Source organism: Miniopterus schreibersii (assembly GCF_964146895.1).
Source record: "Miniopterus schreibersii genome assembly, chromosome: 12".
Taxonomy (NCBI): domain Eukaryota; kingdom Metazoa; phylum Chordata; class Mammalia; order Chiroptera; family Miniopteridae; genus Miniopterus; species Miniopterus schreibersii.
This window is the reverse complement of record NC_138112.1, coordinates 40,678,288-40,703,637: the sequence shown is the minus strand read 5'-3', so window position 1 is coordinate 40,703,637 and position 25,350 is coordinate 40,678,288. Positions and strand designations below refer to the sequence as shown.

Sequence of the window (25,350 nt, the reverse complement as noted above, 5' to 3'; positions counted from 1 at the left end):
TGTACCATCTGTGATCAATTTGAACAAGATGGGAAAAAAGAGACAGTAATTATATTCTCCAAAGAACAAATTCCTTAAGCTCCAGAGTAATTCACAAAGTCCTTAATAGCTAAAGAAAAATGAATGATGATGAATTTCTAGCTGTTTTTTGTCCATAGCAATTTATCTTTTCATAAAGAAAAACGAAGAAATACACTTGCAGCCTGGTCGTTGCTGGTTCTGTTCCTGGTCAGGGGACGGGTCAGGGTTGCCGACCCGATCCCCGGTGGGTGGCGCGCAGGAGGCAGCCCATGGATGGTCCACTCACATCAGTGTTTCTCTTTCTCTCTCTCTCCCTTCCTTTCTTGCTAAAAATCAATAAAAATATTTTTTAAAAAAGAAATATACTTTCTACTCTCTATATTTTTATATTTGATTAATCTTAAAACTTGCTGAAATTTTTTAAAAGACACAATCCAGGCAACTGGCAAACTGGGTTTTTGAGAGACTAGGAAAGTTTAATTCAGCTTTTAACCCTGCGGTCGTATTAAATTTGGACATGGGTGTCGTACTGGTCGGAATTAAGAGCTTTCAGAGAAATTATGAACTGATACATGAATGAATAGAGTTAAGATTCGTACGGTCCTTGCTGTGGTGGCTGAGAGCACACATACGACAGGAACGGTAAAAAAGCTTTGGTGGCTGAGAGTAGACAAACGACCGCAAAGGGTTAACAGCTGTACCTTTCCTCTGCGGCAGCTGAGAAAAATTAATTCAATCAGTATTTCTGGAGATACCACTCTGTGCCACTCTCTGAACTTGGGATCAAACATGAGAATATAATGGGCGAGGGGCTTGCTCTTAATGACGATCGAAATCCAACAGAGAGGGAGGGACAATAAAAAAGTAAAGCAGAAAGATGATTTCAGAAGTTATAAGTGCTGAGAAGATAATAAAGCAGGGAGGGCCAGAGGGGTAAGGGGTAACTTTCCAAAGGGATTCAGGGAAGGCTCTCAGAGCAGGTGACATTTGAGCTAAGGCCTAAGTAGGGAAAATGATCTTGCCCTTTTACAGATAAGGAAACGAAGGCAGAGGGAGGGTAAGCCATTTACCCAGCGTCACCCAGCAGGTAAGTGGCAGAGCCAGGATTCAAATCCAGACCTGACTCAAGAGCCTATGTTCCCTTCTCTCTCAGTGTGAAAACTCTCAGCTCTCTTGGGTGCCCTGTGATTCTCTTACTGATACTGCACCCATATGGAGAACCGTCTGGGGGCCAGCTCTGTGGCAGGTGCTGAGGAGGCCTGGACAGATACGACACCATCCCTCAAGTCGCACTTAGCTCTCCTGGGAAGAGTCCGAAAGCCTTCCCGAAAGAGAGAAAGCCTAGGCTGAGCTTTGAGGGATGCGCACAGGTGACCTGTAAATGGAGAGGAGATTTCAAGCTGAGGAGCAGCCTTGGGGCACAGGGGAGTTGGGACATTGTGGCATTACTAAGCCCAGGGTGCAGGGTAGGATGTGGGGGGCAGCTAGGCTAGTGGGGAAAGCATGGCGGGTCATGAGAGACCTGGAATATGTTGCTGTGGAGCCTTGACTGTCTCTCTAGATGGCAAGGTGCCATTTGAGGATTTAGCCAGGGAGCGTCCGGGTCATAGCTGTATTCTAGAAAAATCTCTCTGGCTGGATTGGAGGTCAGGACTGGAGGCCAAAAAACCAATTTGGGAGCTTTTGAATGCTTCTCATAAGAAATGTTGAGAACATGAAGGCCGTAGATAAAGTAGAAAAGAAGCAATGGATTAGAGAAATATTTAGGCGGAACTATAAGCAGCATTTGGGGACCGAGGGGAGGAAAGAGTTGGGTGAGCTCAGAGATTTCTGGCTTGGCCTCTGGTCCTGGCACTTGCTTCCCATATGTCGCTCATCTCACCAGCCCTGTTTCATATGCAGGAGGCACTGAGAAAAGCCTGTGGGTTGGTTGAATAGATAGATGAATGTGATCACTGGGGAAGAAATAATCAGAAAAGATTTATAGGAAAAGCAGAAAAAATAGGCTCTTGTGAGGGCATGAGAAAGAATGAACTCAGATATAGAAAAGAAGACTACAGACTGAGTTTTGAGTTGAAGACACTGAGACAAGTGCAGGGAGTCAAGTCAAAGAGGTTTCTGAGCTGAGGGAGAAACCAATCAAAGCAGCACTTGGAAAGGTGAATGTGGTGGGGGGGGGATAGTTGGGAGGGTTTTGCAGTAATTTGCACAAGAGATGGCAAGGACCAAAGGACACTAGCTCTATAGAGATGAAGACTACGGGATGGACAGAAGGGACACACCCACAGGACGCTGCAGCTGACCGATGCAGCAGGGAGGGGAGAAGTCTGGGATCATAACTTCGGTTTGGACTCTAAGAGTTGGAGTCTTGGTGACTGGGAGAGTAGAGATGCATTTATACAGAGGGTAAAGCCAGAGGGGTAGGAAGGACTGGGCAGGAAAGGAAAGAGAAGCATTCCCTTTGGGCAAGTGGAATCTCAGGTGTAAAAAGACTTCCAGATGGAGAAGTCCATGGGCGTCTGGGAGTCCAGGAAAACCACGTCATCTGTCCATGTCCAGGCCATCGCTCCCGCGTCTGTCCGCACATGCTCTGACTTGCCTCCTGTGAACATGAGGAACAGCCAGGGGTCCCCCTAAGGCCAAACCTCCACTTGGGCTCCGGAGCCCACTCTCTCTCACCTCCTCAAAACCATTGCTCCCGCTGCTGTTCCCACTTACTCGCCTCGCCCGCCGCCTCTGAATTCTCCACTCCTGCCAGGCCTTTTTCAACAGCGCACCCACCTAGCTCCTGTCTTCACACACAGGAGTGCTTCTCTCACAGGATCCTTTCATCCTGTGTAGAGCAAAACTCCTTGAAGGAGTTGTCTAAACTCACTGTCTTCGCTTTCTCACTTCCAATTTTCTTCTCAACTGTGGGCAGTCTGGTTTTCATTTCCAACCCCTCCACTAAAACTGTTTTTTCCAAGATTTCTAACAACTCGCGTTACCAAATCCAATTGCCAGCACTCACTCAACCACTGCTGATCACTCCTCCTTCTGGAATCACTTTCTTCTCATGGGTTTCAGACATGCTTTTGGTTCTCCTGCCTCACTGGCTGCTCCTTTTTTATTTTCTGTATTGATTCTTCTCTAATTTTTGATCTTTCAGTATCGGGTATCCAGGGCTTAGTCCCGTATCCCGCTCCCGTCGGCACTCTCCTAGGTTTCCCGATCCAGTCCCACAGCTTTAAACACCACCACCTGCTGGTGGCTCCACAACTTCCCTCTCCAGCTCTGACCTCTGTTTTGAGTTATGGATTTCTCTGTTCCAGGGGTGGTGAACATTTTTGATCACACGCACACAGTAAAATATTTTCCAATTTATGCATGTTTACTTATTTAAAAATTACACCGTACAATTATTGGCCAATATATTATGTCCATTACAAAGACAGAAATAGGAGATACACATTAAGTAAACAAAAATTTTCACAGCTGGTTAGCTTCCTAAGGTACCGTATTTACAATTTGGCAAGGTCCGTTTTTCAAACAGTGTTTTTGTTAATTGCTAGTATTTGGGCTCAACTCTCATCAGATCTGATTAAATCGTTACCATTTTTCTCTCATGAAGTGGTTTGACAAAGAATGAGCACTGGGAGGGCAAGCCCGGGCCCCTCCCTGTCGTTCACCGTCTTGCGTCGTCAGTGCTACCCTCTGTCTAGGTTTCTGCAGGAATCGTTCAAAGTGCTTTCTGTTTTGTGACAGTTTGGTTGAAACCAGATAATATAATCTGGAAATCTATTCAATCAGACACAGTTACACTGTGATTTTTCTCAATAAATTGCAATACCTGCAACATTTTGACTCAGTCAGTACGTCCCAGCCCCAGGCTGTGGAACTCTTCTTTGTTCTTGAAGACTTTGTGTCCTCATGGGTCTCTGACTCATGGAGATATGTACTGACCGACGGGCCAATCTTATACTATTTACTAAACCGTAAACCTTTCTTTATTATTATTTTTATTTTTAATCCTCTCCCGAGGATATTTTTTCCATTGCTTTTCCAGAGAGTGAAAGAGGGAGAGAGAAACGTTGATGTGAGAGAGGCACGCTGATCGGTTGCCTCCTGCATGCGCCCTGACCAAGGCTGGGGATTGAGCCTGCCACCGAGGTACGTGCCCTTGGCCAGAATCAAACCTGGACCCTTCAGTCTGCCAACCAACTCTCTAACCATCGAACCAAACTGGCTAGGGCTCTTTTTTATTATTTTTGAGGCAAAAATTAATATACATAGATGTGAAAATGTTTCCCCTCACCCAACAGATCATCTTGTAAGGCCCTGAGGTGTAATATTCTGCCTTGGAAGTCAGCAGTATAACCCAGGCCTTTTTCCAACACTGCATGGCAAACAAGCATCTCGGGCTCAGTGTATCTAAACAGAATATTTTCCCCCTCCCTCTCTCCCAAATAAAACCCATTTCTCCCTCATCTCGGAAAATGGCACCTCTGTTTACCCAGTTGCTCTAGTTAAAAACCTCTGAGTCTTCTCAACCTCTCTCTGTCATGTTCCCCATCCAGTCCATTAGCAAATCCTGTCAGCTCTGCCTTCAAATTATATCCTGAATCTAACTACTTTTCCTTCATGATCACTACTCTATTCCAAACCACCATCGTCTCCTGTCCAGTCTGCTGTGATAGGCTCCGAATTATTCTTACCCTTGCCTGCCGCACTCCCCCTCCTCCTGGCGATCACCACACTTGTCGGTGTCCATGAGTTTTTTCTCCCTTTTTTCCTTTTATGTTCAATCCTTCCACCACCAACCCTGCTGACAGCTGTCAGCCTGTTCTCTATCTATGAGTCTGTCTCTATTTTGCTTGTTAGTTCATTTTGTTCATTAGATTCCACATGAGTGTTATCATTTGGTACTTGTCTTTCTCTGACTGGCTTATTTCACTTAGTATGTGTTCTCCAGGTCCATCCATGGGGTCCACAAAGGGTAAAATTCCTTCTTTTTTACAGCTGAGTAGTATTCCATCGTGTAAATGTATCCTAGTTTTTTACCCACTCATCTACCGATGGGCACATTGTCTGCTCCAAATCTTGGCTGTTGTAAATAACACTGCAGTGAACATAAGGGTGCATATATTCTTTCAGATTAGTGTTTCAGATTTCTTCAGATAAATTCCCAGAAGTGGAATCGCTGGATCATAAGGCAGCTCCACTTTTAACTTTTTGAGGTAACTCCAAACTGCTTTCCACAGTGGCTGCCCCAGTCTGCATCCCCAGCAACAGTGCATGAGGGCTCCCTTTTCCCCACACCCTCGCCAGCACTTGTTTGTTGGTTTACTGATCATAGCCATTGTGACAGGCGTGAGGTTATATCTCATTGTGGTTTAAATTTGCATTTCTCTGACGATTAGCAGTGTTGAGCATCTTTTCACATGTCTCTTGGCCATCTGTATGTCTTCTTTGGAGAAGTGTCTATTCAGGTCCTTTGCCCATTTTTCAATTGGATTGTTTGTTCTATAAGTTCTTTCTAAACTTTGTATATTAACCTCTTATCAGATGTATCGGTGAATATGCTCTCCCAATCAGTGGGCTGTCTTTTCATTTTGTTGATGGTTTCCTTTCCTGTCCAAAAACTTTTTAGTTTGATGTAGTCCCATGTGTTTCTTTTTTCTTTTGTTTCCCTTGCCAGAGGAGATATATCAGAAAAAATATTGCCATGAGAAATTTCCGAGATTTTACTGTCTATGTTTTCTTTTAGGATTTTTATGGTTTCGAGTCTAACATTTAAGTCTTTAGTCCATTTTGAGTTTATTCTTGTGTATAGTGTAAGAACGTGGTCTAGTTTTACTTTTTTTGCAAGCATCTGTCCAATATTCCCAACACCATTTATTGAAGTGACTGTCCTTACCCCATTGTATGTCTTTACCTCCTTTGTCAAATATTAATTGACTATGGAGTCATGGGTGCTCAGTAAGTATTTAATTGAATGAAAGAGTAAGTGAATCTTCAGAGCAACAACAAATGAAATTCCAAGGACAGTTGCCAACATTAAGAGAAAGGAGAGGAAAGGGCAAATCTTTGGGGAAATATCTAAATTGAAGGCAAAAGAGGCCCTCTGAAGGAAGTGAAACCTCAGCCCCAGTTAACTAGGCACGAAGAGAACATAGCAGGCGTTGGGGAGCCCAGCGAGGAAGGTGTCAAGCAGGACTCATGTCTCTGCCCCAACTTTAAGAATGTTTTCAAAATGCAAACCTGAGCATACACCAAAAACCTGGGCAGACATGACAAATCAAGCCCACGGGGTTCTCCTGTTATCCTGAAAGTCTCATTTAAAAGTAGTTCAAACTCGGATCCTGAAGCCACAGCTTAGAGCACTGTGGCCTCTGAGCTGTGACAAAGCACAGCTCCCTGTCACCCTGGGAATCCCTGTGGGCTGCTTGTGGCTTTCCTTCAGAAGTCAAGGCGTGATGCTTAAGAAAACAGTCCGATGCTAGAGAGTGACCTCTTTTATTAGGTTCACCATCTTAGCCACAGAGACACCATAGTGTTTGTCCATAGCCTGAAACACTCAAAGGCGGTGGTGCTGAAAAGAGGGCAAGCCTTCAGGTCTCTTTGTCGCCATTAATCCTGGTCCCGCTGGTCTCTCCCTTTTGCATCAGAAAAGCTTTCTTGTATTTTTTTTTAAAGAGAGGGAGAAAACAGCTGTGTGGGATTTGAGGATGGGATTTTAATGGTCACTGAAGACACACAAAAGCTTTGCTGTGATCACGAAGTGTTCTGGGGGCAATTGACTCCTTTGTCTGGGGCGGCCAAACAAGCTGGCCGCTCAAGGAGAAAAGAACCTACTGGAACATGTGAGTGAGGTCTCTTCAGGCCAGATCTTCAGTGCATTTGCAAAGAGCTGTTTTCAGGAGTCTCTTCATGACATTTCAGAATCACTTTTTAGTGTTTAGCTCATTTTTACCTTGTGAAAAGAAACAACTTAATGTGCAAGGTGCTTGGCGTGAATGATTTCTGTGGGTCTTTCTGGAAGGAAAATGGAAACTGTGAGTGACAGTATGAGTTTGTTTATGCGGAGCAGGCCTTTCACGGGGAGAGAAAAGAACCGGTGCCCTCTTTTCCGCAGGGCAGCCCCAGGGGCATTCCTCAGCCCTCTGTTCAGTTGAGGAATTGCAGCAGATGTGGGATATTGTGAGGCTTCTCAAAATGTAATCGTGAAAAGGCTTTGGCGGGGGCGGGTAACTAGTTCTAAGTAGGACTGGACACCCAGAGCCGGGGGAGCCCCTCCAGTTCCTCTTTTCAGCGAGACCCGGGGCCATTGCTGTCTGCCCATGGAGGGGATCCGTTTTCTTCCAGAGGAACTACAATGGAACAGAGCATGCTGACCTGGCTCTAGGTTATAATTAATGGGACTGTTGCAATCACTGCCATCAAATGGGCTCTTTCCCTTTAGGTGAATGAGTGTTACAAAAAAAAACTGTTCCCAAATGGAAATGGCTTGGGCTAGAGAGGTTCCAGAAACAGCCTAAGTTTCATTTACTTTCTGCCCGTCTTCATGATGGTTGGCTTGTTAGAGGTGTGAAGGGATTATTTTCTCATTTACTGGCCTGCCGTGGACACCGGGATAGTCAGGTGGGACACAAGATAAAGTCATGCATTCTTAGTACCTAATTCAGCTCAGCTTTTCAGGGGAGATAAGCTGAAATCAGAGCCATTATGGAAACCGTTATCCAGTAGGGCTGCATTTAGAGAATAGCTTGGCTTCGCTGTCACAGATCTACGCGTCATACTCATTACACTGTTGTTGGCCAAGAAAGCAAGAGTTTGGTTCACTTTTAATTTTTTTTAAATCATAAAATTAAATAAAAATATGTGAGTATTGTAAAAGAAAATCCAAACGATTTTTAAAAATATTAAGACTTAGCCTTTAAAGTAGACCTTACTGATTGATTGCATTCAGTCGTAGAAATAATATTTGAAATGTGGCTTCTTTTGGCTTACTATGATTTTTTAAAAGCCTCATTTTTAGAAATTATAGAGTGAATAATGAAAAGACATTTTTATTACTGGCAATAAAGAACTTTGTCATGTTTAACCCTAAAAGCATATATGCGGATTGCACTGGTAAGATAGAGTGAAACCAGATATCCCCCCTCACAGACGTTCAAGAGGTATAATAGCTCATTTTATCCTGCGAGGTTTGGTTTTCTATTTCTTGGAATCTTAGGTAGAGAAGAGAAGGCGTTTATTCCAGCCCAACTTCCCCTGGTGCCCCATAGAGGATTCTTGAAAGTATTGAATTGATATTCAGTCTGTATTTTTGTTAAATGACATTTTTCTCTCTTAAACTCGAAGCTCTTGATCTCACCTTAGGTGTATCTCACAGACTAGCTGTGGGAACTTGGCCAAATTATTTAAGGTCCCTAAGTCTCTGTTTCTGTAAAACGGAGCCAATAATAACACCTAGCTCCTTGCCATTGTTTTTAGGAATAAATGAGATAATGAATGTGAAGCTTTTGGCATGGTACCTAGTCGACTGTAAGCACTGAACAAATCTTAGCCATTAGAAAGGTTATTTTGATGGTTATGATGATGGTGTTTGAATATTATACTAGGGAACTCAATTTAGTGTATTTACTTTACATTCACATCCTAAAATAAGATATAAATCCACACTTAACTATCAACACCAGAAATATAATCAGAAGCGTAGTTTATTAATTTCCCTGTAGTTTATTCTTCCAGGATATATTGACAAGGGTTTACTCTTTGTAACATATTAATTGTATTACAAATGTGAAGTGAGCTACTTTGAAGAGTTATCCGTAAGACCCTTAAGATCATTCTCCCCACAGCCACCAGAGAGTGAGCTCTTCATAACACACCTTCTGGGTGTATTTCTCTCCTCTCCATGACTCCTTTACCTGCAGAATAAAGTCCAAATGCCTGGCATTCAAGAACTTTTCAACCCATTCCCTACCTTTCTTCCCTCTCCTCTCCTATGTCATGCATGAATCTTTACAACCTTTACAACCTTCCCCTTTTTCTACCTGGGGAGATCCTACTCATCCTTCAAGGCCCAACACAAATGTGACCTCCCCTAGGAAGCCTTCTAGGTTGCCACCAGCCTCTTCTCTGTTCTTCCATTACTATGCCTATGTTCAATGAGTGATTTTTGACTTTATCATCCTTCTGGTGGCACCCTGTGAAGTAGGGAAAATCATCAGATGCTTGTGTTCAAAAATAATTAGGACCACTGTGATCCTAATGAGCCCCAGAGCTCACGGTCTAGGGAGAAGACCTACAAATGCCTCTAACAGTGGTGACAGGGATCATGACAGAGGAGTATGCACAGAGAACCCAGGGGTGCTGCACATTCTGTGTCCAGGGGGTTATTATGGGGAGTTTGTGGTCAATGCCATTGGTTTTCCTTCATCTTTAGTATTCACATTGTCCTTCCTTGGCCTCTAGCCCCTCAATGACCAGATTGTTTCCCCCTTTGGCTAGTCAGTTGCAGGGCTGGGACATATTATGATGGATCACAAGAACGCTGCATTTTATGTCCAAATGGAACCTTCCAAAATGAGGAAGGACAGATCACATGTGAGCCGTGCCCAAGACCAGAAAACCTCAGGGCCCTGAAGAGCCCAGACGCTTGGAATGTGTCTGAATGTGGAGGTAAGGATTTGCCCGCTCCTTCTTGCTCTTCCAGTCTCCAGCGTCATTGTTCAGACAGAGGCATAAGTGCATTGCAGCAGGGACGGTGCGCACTGCCGGGGGCTTCCAGAACCGGGCCGTGCTGGGTTCCTCTTTGACTTTCCGGTACCTAGCTCCGTGCCGGACACAGACTGGGAGATGCTCACTTGAATAAATAAATGAATATCTGATAGAATACATTGGCAGGTAAAAAAGGGTGTAAACACTGCAATTGCATGCCGCATTCACTGTAAATAAATATACCCTGAGACCTCTGATCGTCCGGTGTGTAGGGACTGTTGAAAATGTTAAAATGGAGAAAATAGTTCTGATTCTTTTTCCAGCTTTGGTCTCAGATTCATAGGGTATTGATTTTTAAAATGTATCCATCTGATTATTTTTTAAAACTCTTACTTATAAGAGTTTTTAATCATCTCTTATAAAATGTTATCTGGAGCAAGCTCACTTAGGTCCAGTGGGCTTCTTTCCTATTTATTTTATTAGTAATTGTCTTCCCCTTTAGTAAATGGAAGAAAGACCAGCTGTTCTGATACTGTGGGCTCAGTGAAAGGTGTGATCTGTGGAAGGGTGCACAGGACCCCCCGTGACCCCTGCCTCTCCTTCCTGTGACTCCCAGAACCACCTTTAGTTTCCACCTGGATGACTCCAAGCTCAACTGCAACACCTTTCCTGGTTTAAAAATCAGGTCCTCAGGTTGAGTGTGACTCCTACCATTATCTTTGGCTTTTTATGAAACCCTGGAACTAACTGCAAAGTTGATAAGAAGGCACTTTGGGGCAACTGTTCACACTTGTATGTGACCTTATTAAGATATATTTGTAGTAATAAGAATAGTAGTAGTAATGATAATAATAATTGCTAACATTTATTGAATATTTTACCTATGCTAGGAATTATACTAAGTGTATCAAATGAGTTTTCCATATGGTTGTATCACTAGGACAGCTTTATGAGGTTAAAGTGACTCATTCAAGGTCACACAGACAAGGAGTGGAGGATTCAGAGTCAGATGCCAGGTCTGACAGACTCCAGATCCTCCTTTGGGGGTGTGTTCGTTAAATGCCATCCTAGCTATAACTTCTGGGCAGAAAGAAGACCATGAAAATTACTGGTTAGGAATACAAGAGACAACAGATTTTTATAGCATCTTGCCAATGACAAGCTAATTCTTAAGGAATGTGTATTTTAGAAATTCTTTTGTTTATGGCTGTGCTTCTTGTCATAAATTAAAAAATAATAATAAAGTAAGGTGCTTAAAGACCACTGGGTCCTTCTGTCAATGTGGACTGGGAGGGAGGCCAGGACATAGCTCAGGGTAAGGAGAAGTAAATATAGTTGGTGAAACTATCACCAGGATGTAATCAGCTGGGTGAAGGTGCACTTCTGGATCAAATAAGCAAATTGATTTGAGAGAACCCTCTCTCCGGGTTCCGGAACCCTCTCTGCCTGAGCTCCATGTAGCCCTAAGCCTGAAGCACGCCCAGGCCTGCTCCACACTCTGGAAGCAGTTGGCACTTGGCTCCCTGGTCTCCATCTTTGCACTGTGCTGTGTAGCCCTGTGTGCAAGCACCAAGCACTCACAGCTTCCTAGTGGGGTTCAACAGCAGGGCAGGATAGGGCTCCTCGCTGAGGCAGGAGCTGAGGTCGACACAGGGCGACAGGCCTGCCCAAAGTCTGCTCTCATTTGCAGAGAGATGGAAAAGGGTCTGCCCCGGGGGCCTTGCTCACCTAGGGTCATTGGTCCCCCAGGTCTGTGTCAACCTGGTGAATATTCTGCGGATGGCTTTGCCCCCTGCCAGCTCTGTGCCCTGGGCACATTCCAGCCTGAAGCCGGCCGCACCTCCTGCTTCTCCTGTGGGGGAGGCCTCCCCACCAAACACCTGGGAGCCACTTCCTTCCAGGACTGCGAAACGAGAGGTGAGGACGCGGCAGCTTGCCTTTTTCCAGAACTGAATTTCCCCTTTCAGAACCATGGGAGCCTGATTAAGCTCCCATCAAGCCCAGCCCAGAGGTGCCCTGTATGGTGCCCCAGTGGCCAGGGTCAGGTCCTGCTCCATCCATCCCTGCCGGATGTGCAGGGAGCATGGTCTCCTCCAAGACACCTGGACCCCTTCAGACAGGGCTGACTGCAGGGACAACCAGGGAGAGACAAGCAGGTATACACAGGGTTCCTCAGCTCCTTCCTCCCAGCCTTACCTAGAGTTGCACCCCCATCCCCCAAACAAGAGGAACCCAGCTCCACACCCAGTGTCAGTTCTGCACCCTCAGTACTCACATTCGGAGACTCGGGTTGTGACTGTTTATGCCTGACTCTGCACGGCCCATAAACTCTTTGAAGATACACCCGCACTTTGTTCCCTTTGCATTTTTCTCAGACATGAGTCACAAGTCCCACCCAAGCTGGCTATTTAGGGAATTAAGTGTTGATTAGCCCCGGATTAGTAAGAAAGCAGTACTTCCTTTGGGATAAAAATTTATTACACGAACTGTGAAACCTTTTATGTTGCACTGGATGAAAATAGTCTCTCTTTTTTCATTCTCTCCACCCTCCACGCCCCACAGTTCAATGTTCGCCTGGACATTTCTACAACACCACCACTCACCGATGTATTCGCTGCCCAGCAGGAACTTATCAGCCTGAATTTGGAAAAAATAATTGTGTTTCTTGCCCAGGAAATACAACGACTGACTTTGATGGCTCCACAAACATAACCCAGTGTAAAAGTAGGTTTCTCTCTAAGGCTTTTCAGTCCTGATTGCGATGGCCGGTGCCCGGGTCCGCCTGGGGGCGGGGTGTGTGTGTGTGTGTGTGTGTGTGTGTGTGTGTGTGTGTGTGTGTGTGTTTTCTCCCAGGTTCATTCAGAACCATGTAGACGTGAGCCCAGCTCATGACTCTGCAGACCAGCACAGGAGAGCAGATCTTGGTCCCTAGGGAGCCACCTCTTTTGATCCTGGCTACTTCTCCAGGTGCACTTACAGGCCATACTTGCCATAAATTCAGTTCAGCCCTGTGCAGCCAGCATTGTTTGAGGACTGCTATGTGCCAGGCACTCCAAGCAGAACAGGTCCCTGTCCTTATGGGCAGCACAGGCTGTGGGATTGCAAAGGAGGGAGCAATTTGTTCTGTCTGCAGAGCTGAGGAAAGGTGTCTGGAGAGCATGGAAGGTTTGATGGGGAGGATGGGGCAGAGCAGGAGAAAGAGCCCGATGCCCAAGAGAGTAGCTCGGAGGGAGCACAGCCTCAGAAGAGTAAAGATTTTTAGGGAGGAGCCCCCTGAACCTGATCATGGAATATAATGAATGGAGTCTGACGTTGACCAGGAAGGAAAGTCCTCAACCCACACTAAGAGTTTGATTTGTATTTTATGAAAATGAGGAAGCAAATCATTCAATGACTTATTATGGGGTTGGTTGATTGGTTTTTAACCAGTGCGTAAAATGCTCTAATAAAGTAAATTTCAGCTGATATAGTATTATTAGCACGGCAATGTAGGCGAGCAAGGAGGCTTCCCCGAACTGGAGGAGTTTGGGACTGAAGGGGGCAGTGAGTCATTTGAGTTTTGATTGGAAGGTTATCCAGTTTTCTCTCTGTCCCAGTGAAGTCCTTTTTAACGATGTCCTCACAAGTAGCCCTCTGGTTTCTTCTTGAATACCTGCTATGACAAGAAGCTTACTACTCTCGTGATATCCTAGATTGTTGGTGGATTAGACGTGGGGCCATTCACGGTGCTACAAGATCCTTCCCAACACCGAGGTGAAGTCTGTTTCCTTGTGCTCCCACACGCGGGGCCTTTGTTGGTCCGAAGCCACGCAGGCTTGAAGGCAGTTTTCTCACCTCCATGGCTCTTTGCTGCCCCTCTTCTCTTCCAGGAAGGAAAACCTATTTATTTATTTTTCTACTGGGAATAATACATTCCTATTGCAATTAGAGGGGGAAAAGTAAACTCCTTCAATATCTTCTCTTGCGTAGGTTCACTTGATAGTTTTAAACAATAAACACCTTGAGGGCAAGGATTGTGTCTTTCTCATTTCTGATCCCTGAGTTTTTTTTATAACATTTGTTGGATGAGTAGAGATTCAGTGAATGAAGACTTGGCTGAGGTGGAGTGTGTGCCTGTGCGTGTGCATGTGTGTGTGTGTACCAAGTGTGTATGTTTCTTGCCTTTGGTGCCAGGGGTGAGTATCCAGCTGGCCCCATACTGACTGATAAGCAATCTCTTTCCCATTTAAAAATAAAACGTGGTCTTGGCCAGAGAGGAAAGAGAAAGGAAATGGCTGTCATGTCTTCATCAAAGATCCTAGGGAAGGGTCAGGCATCCTCCACTGAGCCGCAAGTTCTGTTCTCCCTGTTTCAACAGGCCTAGTTCTGTGTCATGGGTCCCTGGCACTTGCACTCAGTAAACAAAATGTTGAAAACTAAAGTTGTCCTTTTGTCTCACAAACGCCTGACCCTGACCTTGAGCGCTTTCAAGTTAATGAGAAAACAGTGCCAGGAACTAAAAGGGATGAGCTCTGCATGGGGACTTGATGTAGTTGGGCTCCCAGAGGGGATCTTGGGCACTACAGGACAAACTCAGTCCTAGGTGGTATAGTCTCCAGGCCCTAAGCCTTGATGGCACCAGGGACGCCGTGGTTCTCTTCAGCCAAGCTGTGGTGGCCGTTGCAGAGTGACGACTGCGCTGTGCTTTCATAGCTCATGACATTTTCTCTTCCAGACAGAAGATGTGGAGGGGAGCTGGGGGATTTCACCGGATACATTGAATCCCCGAACTACCCAGGCAATTACCCGGCCAACACGGAGTGCACGTGGACCATCAACCCGCCCCCCAAGCGCCGCATCTTGATCGTGGTCCCCGAGATCTTCCTGCCCATAGAGGACGAGTGCGGAGACTACCTGGTGATGCGGAAAACCTGTGCGTGCTCCCTCCACTCCCCTCCCTTCTAAAGCCGGCTGGGGAGCCTCATGGCGTGCTCCCAGCTTGCAGTGTGAGAACCAGGCCTAGCTTCGCATTAGAAGAGAGATGGGACAGGAGTTTTTAGAGTTTGCCAAGAAATAAAATTTCGACAAAAGCCCCACATTGAGGCCTCTTGCTGAACCCCAGAGGTGGTGGGGTTCCTGCAGGTCAGTCTTTTCCTCTGCTCACTGGGGACCCTCTTCTGCAAGACACAGAGAGCCAGTGAAGCTCATGCGGAGCTGGCCTCAAACACTTGCTTCGCCCTGGGAGCAACTCATAGCTTGGGGACTGACCGGGGCAAAGGGCATAGTCCAGCCAGGAAGGACCCCCCCATCCTGACACATGACCCAGTGTCCATAGGGATGCTGCCATTAACACAGCTAATAGGCAGAGTGTGAGTGGGCTCTGCAGCCAGACTGCCTGGACCCCAATCCCAGCTCCCCCTCTTGGGAGTTCTGTGGCCTTGGACATACATTCCGGATTTTCTGTGCCTCAGTTTCCTCATCTGTTAAAATGGGGATAATAACAGTTGCTACCTCATAGGGTTATCATGAGGAATAAATCAGTTCATATTCATAAAGCAGTTAGAAAAATACTGACACATGGAGCTACTATGTAAGTATTTGCTATTCTTATTGGTGGTTGCAATGCCTGAAGTCAGGTGTGGGTTTGAATCCTGCCTGACTTTTCCACATACTGCCCCCGGTCAGGTAACAACTGTACAAACTTCCTATGGTTTTCAGAGGGTTAGTACCACACTGCCTGGTCCCAGAGGTGCGCAGTGAATGGTGGTGATAATTACTAGATTATGGCAGGCCCCTCCTCAGCCCCTGCACAGAGTGCCTGGCGGTGGCCTTTCAGTTAGCCTCCTTGGGGGCCACATCGCCAGATGCATCTACTCCATTCCCAGGCCTTTGGCCCTTAGGATGGCTCAGCTGGGCCCGAAGAGCTCTAGAGCACAACTCGTTTAATGTGTGAGCATTTGAAAAGATGAGTGTCCATTGTCTGCCTGCTCAGTGATGATCTTGAACCCCACCCTCTCCAACTTCCCTTGGCAGCTTCTTCCAACTCTGTGACCACGTACGAGACCTGCCAGACCTACGAACGCCCCATCGCCTTCACCTCCAGGTCAAAGAAGCTGTGGATTCAGTTCAAATCCAATGAGGGGAACAGTGCCCGAGGGTTCCAGGTGCCATACGTGACATACGATGGTAAGCGCTGTGAAGCTCAGGCTGCCGGCTGTGGAAGGAGCTTCTCTTCTTTGAATAGAACCAACTTCGGGGCCAGCTGGTGGCTCCCTGACACACACACGCTCAGAAAGTCAGGCAGGGCACGGAGAAAGGACATCACTGACTCACAAGTGCCAAATTTTAAACAAGCATCTGGGGACAATGACTACAGGATGAAAAGATGTTTTAGAAAAGAAATAAAAGTGAGCCTGTATTTCCTTCTGTGGCTCAAGACAGAGAAAACCTAATCCATAAGATTTCCATTCTGTTACAGGCAGAGATCCATAGATCAGCATTATTTTTAAAAGATTACAAAGACAGACCATTCTGCTTAGGCTAGAAAAAAATAAAGACATCTGATTTTTAGTTTATTCCTCCAGTTTAGTCAGCACTGAGACTAAACTGCTTCGACAGGGTTCTATTGCTTGTGCTCAGACTTACACTTTTCACTGAATCAAAATTTTGAAACACATATTTATTTATAAGATAATAACTGTCTTTGAAATTAAGCAGTTTATGAAGAAGTTAAATAGTTTTCGCTGTACACATTCATATTTAATTATTACTATAAATAAGATATTCATAATTTCCCCAGTTTCAATCTAAACGTGTAATTTGGAGTAATAAGATACAGGTTCTAGCACAGATTTTCTAATTCATTGGATGGCTCTAGACGAGCCATTCTGGATCCCTGCCTTTACCCACATTTAACAGGGATTATAGTACTTTTTTTAACCTACCTTATAGGCAAGTATGCATAAGATTTATGTGACAACATTTTGCTAAAGTTGCTAAACAAACATAAAGTAAAATATGTAACATTTGCATGCTAACTATCTTCTAGTCTTTGATCTGATTTTTATAATTTAACAAAAATAAAGATTACATATTTTCAGAACTACAAAATAATAAATAAAATAAAAGTGAGCATAGCTTGGTGGGTGACAGCATGGGTATTTGTCAGCCAGCCTGGGTATAATCTCTTCCGGGGCTTTGTGTATGTTACCATCTCTAAGCCTCGTTTTCTTAATGTGTAAGTGATGGTAATCATTAAACTTAATGTAAGAGCTCAATGGTATAATTTCTAATGGATTTGGTGCAGTGCCCAGCACATAGTAAATGCTCAATAAATATCAGTGTATTATGATTGTTGCTTTTATTAAACAGAATCCTGAGGGGGAAAGGGGAAGATGCAACTTCTGGCCCTGTCTCTGCCACTAACTGACTATGTGATTTTGGGCGAATCAGGTGACTTCTCAGGTTTCATTTTCTTCTTGTTAAATAAAGGGGTGGCCTATGTGAGCCCTGGGGCCCTAGCCATCTCTGAGACTTGGTTGACAAACATTTACTAGGAATGCAAAATGGACCTTGTCCTGGAGAACCTCATAATCTAGTGGGGAAAGCATTACCTGTTCATTTGTGAGCTCACTCATTCATCCATCCAACCAATATTTAATGAGCATCCACTGTGCCAGGCATTGGACTGAGTGCTGGAGACAACATGATTAGTATATATTGTCACAGATGCTATAATGAGGTGTGTACAAAGCTCTGTGGGAGGACAGAAGAAGGGGCAGCAGTTAATTTTATATGGTGATTTTTGGAAAGAATAGAGCAAAGTTTCAAAAGATTTGGGTCTTGAAAGAACATACAAGTTTTGTTTTTTTAAAAAATAAATGGGAAGAAGAACATTCAGGAAGAGGGAATGGCATAGGCCAGAGGATGAGGTGCCTGGCGTGTGTGGGGACCGATGATTTGGCCAGTTGGCAGGGTGCATGGGGCTTAGCGGTGAGAGATGAGATTACAAGGGGGCGGGGTTAGGCCGGGAGGAGCTTTGAGTGCCAAACTCAGAAAGGTAGATCTACTCTTACAGTGGACACTGAAGGTGTATAGACAGGTGCCAAAAGTAGGTCTTTTGGAACTACAATACTGTGTGGATTTCCTTAAAACACTTCACATGGTTTCTTTCTAACACGTTCCAAAAGGTAGGATTGTCCTCCCTCTGCCTGAAACCGTGTCAAACCCAAGACAAGGGTTCTTAGTGTCAGACTCCTAGGTGGACACAGGTGCCTCCCACGTGGCTCTGCTGAGGGACAGAGTGCCTCATCTACCTGAAAGCAGCCAGCTGACCACCTCCCCCATCTGTAATCAAGAAGGAACCAAGAAGGACACAGAAACACCAGAATAAGTGTCACCAAGGCTCACATACTTAACCTGGCTGTTCCCAAATCCGTCTTTGTGACAGAAGAAACCATCCCGATTTTTTTTTATTCAGATAAAGAACCAGGTGAAATTACATAGAATCCTGGTTAGGCCCCCAAGAGGGTGTCTTGCACATGGCATAGCAGAAAATAGTTGAAAACGGCTGCTTTGGCCATGGAGAGAGCCTTTTAGCTCTTCACTCAGAGCCTACTTAATCTCTTTTTAAAAAACATATAATTCAGCAAGTTTGATAATTGGTTTCCAAGCCTAAAGAACAGAAATCACATTTAGAATAGGTAGATGAGGCTACTTCCCACAGACAATCCCACTGACCTCGGGAGAACAGGGAAACTATCATCATGACGGATATGGGCTGAGCGTCGCCGAGTACCAGGTATGCGCACGTACCTTTGACAGCACATTCCTCACAGTCACCCACGGAGTAGACATGCTTCTGTGCTGATTTTACAGTTGAGGCCACTAGGGCTGGAAGATTTGAGCAACTGTCTGAGGTTATAGCAGGAAAAAGTTGCAGAGGTCTTTGGGACTCCAGGGCCTGAATTTTTACCTGCAACAGCCGACTGCTTTTCTCAGGACAGTGAGAGCAAGCGAGGAGATAACAGTAGTTCTTAAAAGCAGAGGAAATATTTTTTTTAAAGATAGTGGTCTGGAAGCATTTGGTATAGTGGCGAACAGCTCTGCCGTTCTCTCCGATGCCAGAACACAGCACAGCACTGGTGTTCCCCATGGGGATGCCCATCGCCAAAAGGAGCTGGTCCTTTCAGGTAGAGACTCTGCAGCAGAGGGACTCAGGACAGGTAACACGTGCCCTGCCCACGCAAGACACGTCCAAACCTGGAGAGAACTTTTGTGAGTTTATTTGAGCCAAACTGATGGCAACTGCTGGGAAGCAAAATCTCAATGGACTGAGAAAATGCTCGGGAGAATGCAGTTTTGCAGTTTCCTTTATACATCACAGTCAAAGAAGAAGGCGTAAGGAGGGTTACCTGAAATCCATTGGTGGTAGATTATTAGGGGGGTGGGAGAAAGCTAAGCAGGGAGACCTCTGAGATTGGGTAAAATGGAGAGATAAATACTTCTCTTACATGGCTGGGCACAGGATGGTTAATAATGAACATTTACAGTGGAACAAGATAATAGTGAGGGGTTGGTGTGCCCTGAGGGGTCTGGAAAAAGGGACATTACACAAGGGTATGTTATCATAGATGCAAAAAGACAATAGACAGGCTCAGTAAAGGTAAAGATTGACCTTTGTCAAGGAAGCTACAGGCCTAGCATGTGACTGCCCCCCAGGACTCGCTTTTAGTTAGGAAGTTTTCTGTTCAGACATCCCTTGTGGTTACTTTTGGTCTCTGAGTTTATAAGGCTGCCATGCAGAACTTCCCTGAGCTTGTCAGGTTTAGTAGGTGGCTCCTTTTTCCTCTCCAGCCCTTACTCATATTTTATATTCACTGAAATAAAAGAAGAAGATACCACACGAATAGAGTACGAGTGGCCCTGTGCATGTGTTGAATTAGTAGTTAGGATCAGCATACTATTAATTTCCGTTTACCATCACTTGAGTAGGAGAAACTCTTCAGGAGTTCCTCCCACACAGTTCCAGTGATGTTCTTATGATTTGTTTGTTTTTGTTGCACATGATATGCATATAAAAAGGCTTTTTTTTTTTTTGCCTGGAATTTAAAAAAGATTGTGTTTTGCATGTGCTTGATTTGAATTGTGACAGTAGGAAATAGACCAGACTTTGAATGGGGGGTTACATTTGGAGAAGTCTCACATCGTGTGCTCTGCATTTAATGTGTATGTCAGGACCTAAAATCATTAATGAGAAAATGAACATAGCTTCTCCAGCTAGCCAGATTTTCCCTGCGCCCCCAATCCCATTAAAAAAAGGGAGGGAGAGCCCGGCCGGGTGTGGCTCAGGTTTTGAGCGTCGACCTAGGATCCAGGCGATCGGGGTTCGATTCCCGGTCAGGGCACATGCCCGGGTTGTGAGATCAATGGCTCTCTCATCATTGATGTTTCTGTCTCTCTCCCTCTCCTTTCTTCTCTCTGAAATCAATAAAGATATATTTTTTTTAAAAAAAAAAAAGGGAGGGAGAAGAGTCTTGCTAGATAGGTAAGAAGCTTGATTGTTTTACATAATATAAGAACAGAGAGAAAAAAGGAAGGAAAGCATCCTTGCCAGTTGCTCAGTGGTTAGAGTGTCAGCCCTCAAACTGAAGGGTCCCGGGTTCAATTCTGGCCAAGGGCACATACCTTGGTTGCAGGCTCAATCCCTGGCCCTGGTCGGGGGGCATTCGGGAGGCAACCAGTCGATGTGTCTCTGTCACATTGATGTTTCTCTCTCTCTCTCTCTCCTTTCTCCTCTCTCTGAAAAGCAATGGAAAAAATATCCTCAAGTGAGGATAGAAAAAAAAGGGAGTCAGGGAGAAGGGAGAAAAGTAGAGAGGAAGAGAAGAGCCATGAGCCTGGATGAGCTCACCAGGGAGTGAGTATAGACAGAGAAGAGTTCACAACCAAACGCTGAGCTTCAGACGGAGAAACCAGTGGGGTAGGAGGAAAACCAAAGAGCGTGACGACCTGGAAGCAGAGTGAAGAAGTGGGTCAGGAGGAGGGGTGACTGGCCAGGTCAAATGCTACTGACGCATCAAAGACGATGAGGACCGGGAGTTGACCTTTGGGATTTAGCAACATAAAGGTCATTGGTGATTTTGACAAGTGATTTTCAGGGAGTGGTGGAAGGCAAAGCTTTAGTGGACTGCATTTGGGAGAGAAAGAAAGGAGAAGAATCAGAGAGACAGTGAATGTTGGCAATTCTTTCGAAGAGTTTTGCTACAAAGGGGAACAGAGACATAGGATGGATGCTGGAGGGAGAAATGAGGTCAAGAGAAGGACTTTTTTTTTAATTTTTAGTGGAGACATAACAGTATATTTGCATGCTGATGGAAAAGACCAGTAGAGAGAGAAAATTTTATCATCCAGGGAAAAAAGGGCAGAATTCCTGGAACAATGCCCTTGGTTTGGTGAGAGAAGATGGAGTGTGAGCAAGGTGGAGGGAGGGCCTTGACCGGACGCACAGAGGGTTTATCTGAAGGAAGACGGAACAGGGAAGATGGGTGCAGAAGATGGTAGGTGAGAGGGTGTGGTAGGGGAGTCCGAGGGGGCTCTCTTCTGATTGCCTTCTCAGTGCCAGGGTGGCCACTGTCCTGTTAGCAGCTGCAGAAGGGGCATTTCTCAGAACCTTGTAAAAAATGAAAGAAAGCGTTTGGAAATAACTAAATCATACAACACAACATATGTCCTTTATTCCAACAGAGGATTACCAGGAACTCATTGAAGACATAGTTCGAGATGGCAGGCTCTATGCTTCTGAGAACCATCAGGAAATACTTAAGGTAAGTATGTACTTAAGGTGGATTCGGCAGCCATCCCCAGGGCTCCCCAGGCATCACCGGAGGGAAGTTTTCCTCTTGCTCCATGTGGCTGCCTCTCAGACACGGAGTCTGCTCTGGGCTGAGCTCAGTTTTATAGCTTCACCAGACTTTGTTTGTTTTTTTAAAAATCAGGAGGCTGTCCTTAGTGTTGTCAAGTGAAGTTGTATTTTTTAATTTGGAAACGTGTGGCGGAGGAGCAGTGGGAAACTTGTTCATCATAAATCCAAGCCAGGAGCAATTTGTGTTTTCATGTTGATTCTCCAAACAGCTGAAGATTCTTGGCTCTTTATCTTTCAAGGGTGAAATTCACCAAATCTTAGGTACTTATAAGTAATTACCAATCAACACTCAACACATCACTAACCCAATAAATATTCCCCAAATGTTCCAATGTTGTGCCTCACGCATTTTAGAAAAGGAAAACAGTTTTTACATATTAAATTTTCCTTTATAAAGGTAATACATGCTTTTTTTGGATAATTAGGAAAACGAAAAACTGGAAAAAAGATAAAAATCAGAAGATAAAAACCATTTTCACAAAGTGTTTTTCAGCTGAGCAGCCTAACACTGGGTCATTATAGTTCCATTGGCAAAATGTAGGAATGTTTAAATATTTTGGCCCAGTAACAAAAATTCTGTTCTTTTTAGGATAAGAAGCTGATCAAGGCACTGTTTGATGTCCTGGCCCACCCCCAGAACTATTTCAAGTACACAGCCCAGGAGTCCCGGGAGATGTTTCCAAGATCCTTCATCCGATTGCTACGTTCCAAAGTGTCCAGGTTTTTGAGGCCTTACAAATGAGCCGGCCCGCATGGCACGCAGTGCCGTGTTCCCCAGGCGCTGGTGGGACGTAGCCGTTTGCTTCTGCAGCCAGCCTAGTTGGATATCACTGCTTCCAGTAGCAGTGACTCGTTAGAGTTCAATTTTATAGATAATACAGATATTTTGGTAAACTGAACTTGGTATTTCTTTCCCAGCATTGTGGATGTGGACTGAGAGTGGCTTTGAGTCTCACCCGCTTCTCACTGCTGTGGGCAGATGTTTTGGATGCATCAAGGGCTGGCTGAGCTGGACCTCAGTCAGCTCAGCTGAGACTCACCTGTCCTTCCTGGTTCTCACTCCTCAATTGGGCTGGGATGGAAAGGAGACCACAAAAGGGGCTGCCTTTTCTGAAACGTCAGCTTCCTCCAGCCCAGCCCTCCTTAAGGAAGCTCTCTGTGCCCAGGTGCAGGCTCTGACCAGGCAGACCAGGGGAGGAGGAAGGGAGGGAGGAAGGGCCCTTTAGGCACCATCCCTACACTTGAGACCTGGGAGGGCTCTGTGTCTCCACAGCTTTCTCCTCAGAGAAAGCACTTCCTCAGACATAATAATGTAGGCCCACTGACACCTTCCTCGTGGCCGGCTTCCACCTGTAGCAAGTGCACAGTGCAGGTTTCAGCACCAGCTGTGCCTCTAAACACAGTGTCTAAAGGCTGGGCACAGTGTCAGGGCCTGGAGCATTCAAGTCGGACGTGATCTCCTTGATGGGTGAGAATCATCTACCTTCATGAAAAGGAAATTCCGCACACCCCGAGTCAGGACTGCCAAGGGTCCTATTTTCCACATCAGGCTTCCCACTGCAGGCATCCGAGGTCCAGGTGGGACACTGTGTGGACCAGCCTGTTATGTGTGCCTTCCTCCCCCACTCTCCAAGGTCAGAGACTGACTCAGCTCTGGGGACATGAGCAGCACCTCTTAGTGGTCACATCACTGCCAGAGCAGCTACACAGATCCCGGCCTCTAAGTATCTCAGAATCACCTCACCTTCCGTCAGCACAGCAGGGCCTTGCCCACATGAACTTGAATTTTCAATATTATTGAATTTTTAAAAATTTAAATCCATAAGCATAAATCTCATTACAGTAAATAAAAAAGATTTCTATAAAACAAGCTGCCATTTCCCTAATGAATGGGCTGGCTACACATAACCATAGTGTTTTGTTATTTTGTAAACAACTAACTGTATATACAATTCTCTATACCAAAGTACTAAAAAATGGTTAACAAATATTTTTGAAGAAAATGAAGACTATTTCATTGTTGTTGAACTCACTTTTCACCTCAGTAGTTTTTTTTAACCTATTAATAACAATGACCTTTGAAAAATCCTCATCAAATGTTTCTTCTTTATTTGGATGGGCCCTAAATACCCATTTTCTAATTTCTCTTCCAAAATTTAAACTTCTTTATTTAAAAAAAAAATCATTAAAACAAGCACCTGGAATTTGTAACACCAGAATTTTGCCTACATTTCTGAGTCTAACCATAAAATGAAAATTCAAATGTAATGTAACCTGAATCAGTGACCACTGACCGATGTGGAGGTGGGGTGAGCTAAACTGGGCCATCCCTGTCCAAGCACGTTAGTAACTTTGTGCTCCTGGCTGTGGGAGTCTGTATTGCTGATTTCACAAGAAGGCTGGGAATGGGAAGGAGGCTGCATGAGCCTGGTCTCTGTGAGGCAGCCTCCAGGAGCAGGCCCATGCCCCAACGCGGAGCTCCTAGCACAAGCACGGGCCACCGAGGCCCCCTGATGCTTCCTCTCTGTACCAGTCAACCATTGAATTGATGCTCTGGTCCTATTGGAGGGAGGCTGGCTGGGGCTGCTGTTCCACTTGCTAAGTCAAATATTTATTGAACATCTGCTCTGGGCTAGGCACTCTTCTGGGCCCTACGGATGCACAGTGACAAGACAAACAAGGTTCTTACCCTCATGGAGCTTACATTTGAGAGGGAAGAGACAAATAAACAAATAAATCACCAATGAAAAGTATCAGCTAGTAGTAAGTGTTATGTTGAAAACCTAAAATGAGTTAATGCAACAGATGACTGCACGACTACTTTAGGATTGTGGATTATAGATGGCCTCTCTGGGGAAATGGAATTTCAACTGAAAACTAAGTGGCAAGAAGAAACCAGCCTTGAGAAGAGGATTCCAGATAGAGGAAAGCCAAGGGCAAAGGCTGTCCGGCAGGAGCAAGCATGTGTGTGGATCACAGTCTGGTGAGAAGGTGAGTGGTAAGAGATGAGGCCAGGGAGTAAATGGGCCAGAGCACATTTGGCTTTTTTAACTTTTAAAAAATATATATGTGTTTATTGATTTCAGAGAAAGAAAGGGAGAGGGAGAGATGGAAACATCAATGATGAGAATCATTGGTCAGCTGCCTCCTGCACGCCCTCCACTGGGGATCGAGCCTGCAACCTGGGCATGTGCCCCGACCAGGAATCGAACCATGACCTCCTGGTTCATAGGCTGACTCTCAACCACTGAGCCATGCCAGCCTCCAAAGCATGTCTGGCTTTTGAATTCAGAATGAGACATTCAGGTTTAATTATAACACGTTGTGAAGCTTTTAGGGATTTTAAGCAGACGCGCTGGATGATCTGATTTATATTTTTAAAAGACACCTTTGTATGAAGACTAGATTTTAGAAAGTAGGCATGGAGGCAGAGAGCAGTTAACAAGCTATTGCAACCAACCAAGCAAGCAGTCATCCCGGGGGGAGATGAAGTTGTCTGGGTTAAGGTAGTAGTCGTGAAGAGGAGAGAATAGAAGAATTCTGGGCATGTTTCAGGGGGGAGACAACAGAACTTGCTGATGGGGACTGGAGGGAAGGGGAAGGGAAAGTCAACCCAAGATGACTCCTCGTGGCCTGAGCAACCGGTAGATGGGGAAGACTACAGGGAAGAGCAGGTTTGGGACATCTGGCAGTTTTAAAGCTTATCTGCAAATTCTCTGACG

The 25,350-nt window shown here is 45.2% G+C and overlaps 1 protein-coding gene across 1 annotated transcript in view; it reads left to right on the top strand.

The window, feature by feature from the left end:
* SCUBE2 (signal peptide, CUB domain and EGF like domain containing 2) overlaps positions 1–23,845 on the top strand; it is a gene marked incomplete at its 5' end in the record, with an annotated part of 66,544 nt that extends 42,699 nt beyond the window's left edge. The window contains 7 exons of the mRNA XM_081154862.1: positions 9,517–9,687; positions 11,476–11,643; positions 12,289–12,450; positions 14,441–14,638; positions 15,739–15,891; positions 21,451–21,530; positions 22,218–23,845. Of these exons, the coding sequence (XP_081010988.1) occupies positions 9,517–9,687; positions 11,476–11,643; positions 12,289–12,450; positions 14,441–14,638; positions 15,739–15,891; positions 21,451–21,530; positions 22,218–22,370 (1,085 nt within the window). The 3' untranslated portion in view covers positions 22,371–23,845. The remainder of the gene's footprint in view (positions 1–9,516; positions 9,688–11,475; positions 11,644–12,288; positions 12,451–14,440; positions 14,639–15,738; positions 15,892–21,450; positions 21,531–22,217) is intronic.
* Between the last annotated feature and the right edge of the window lie 1,505 nt (positions 23,846–25,350).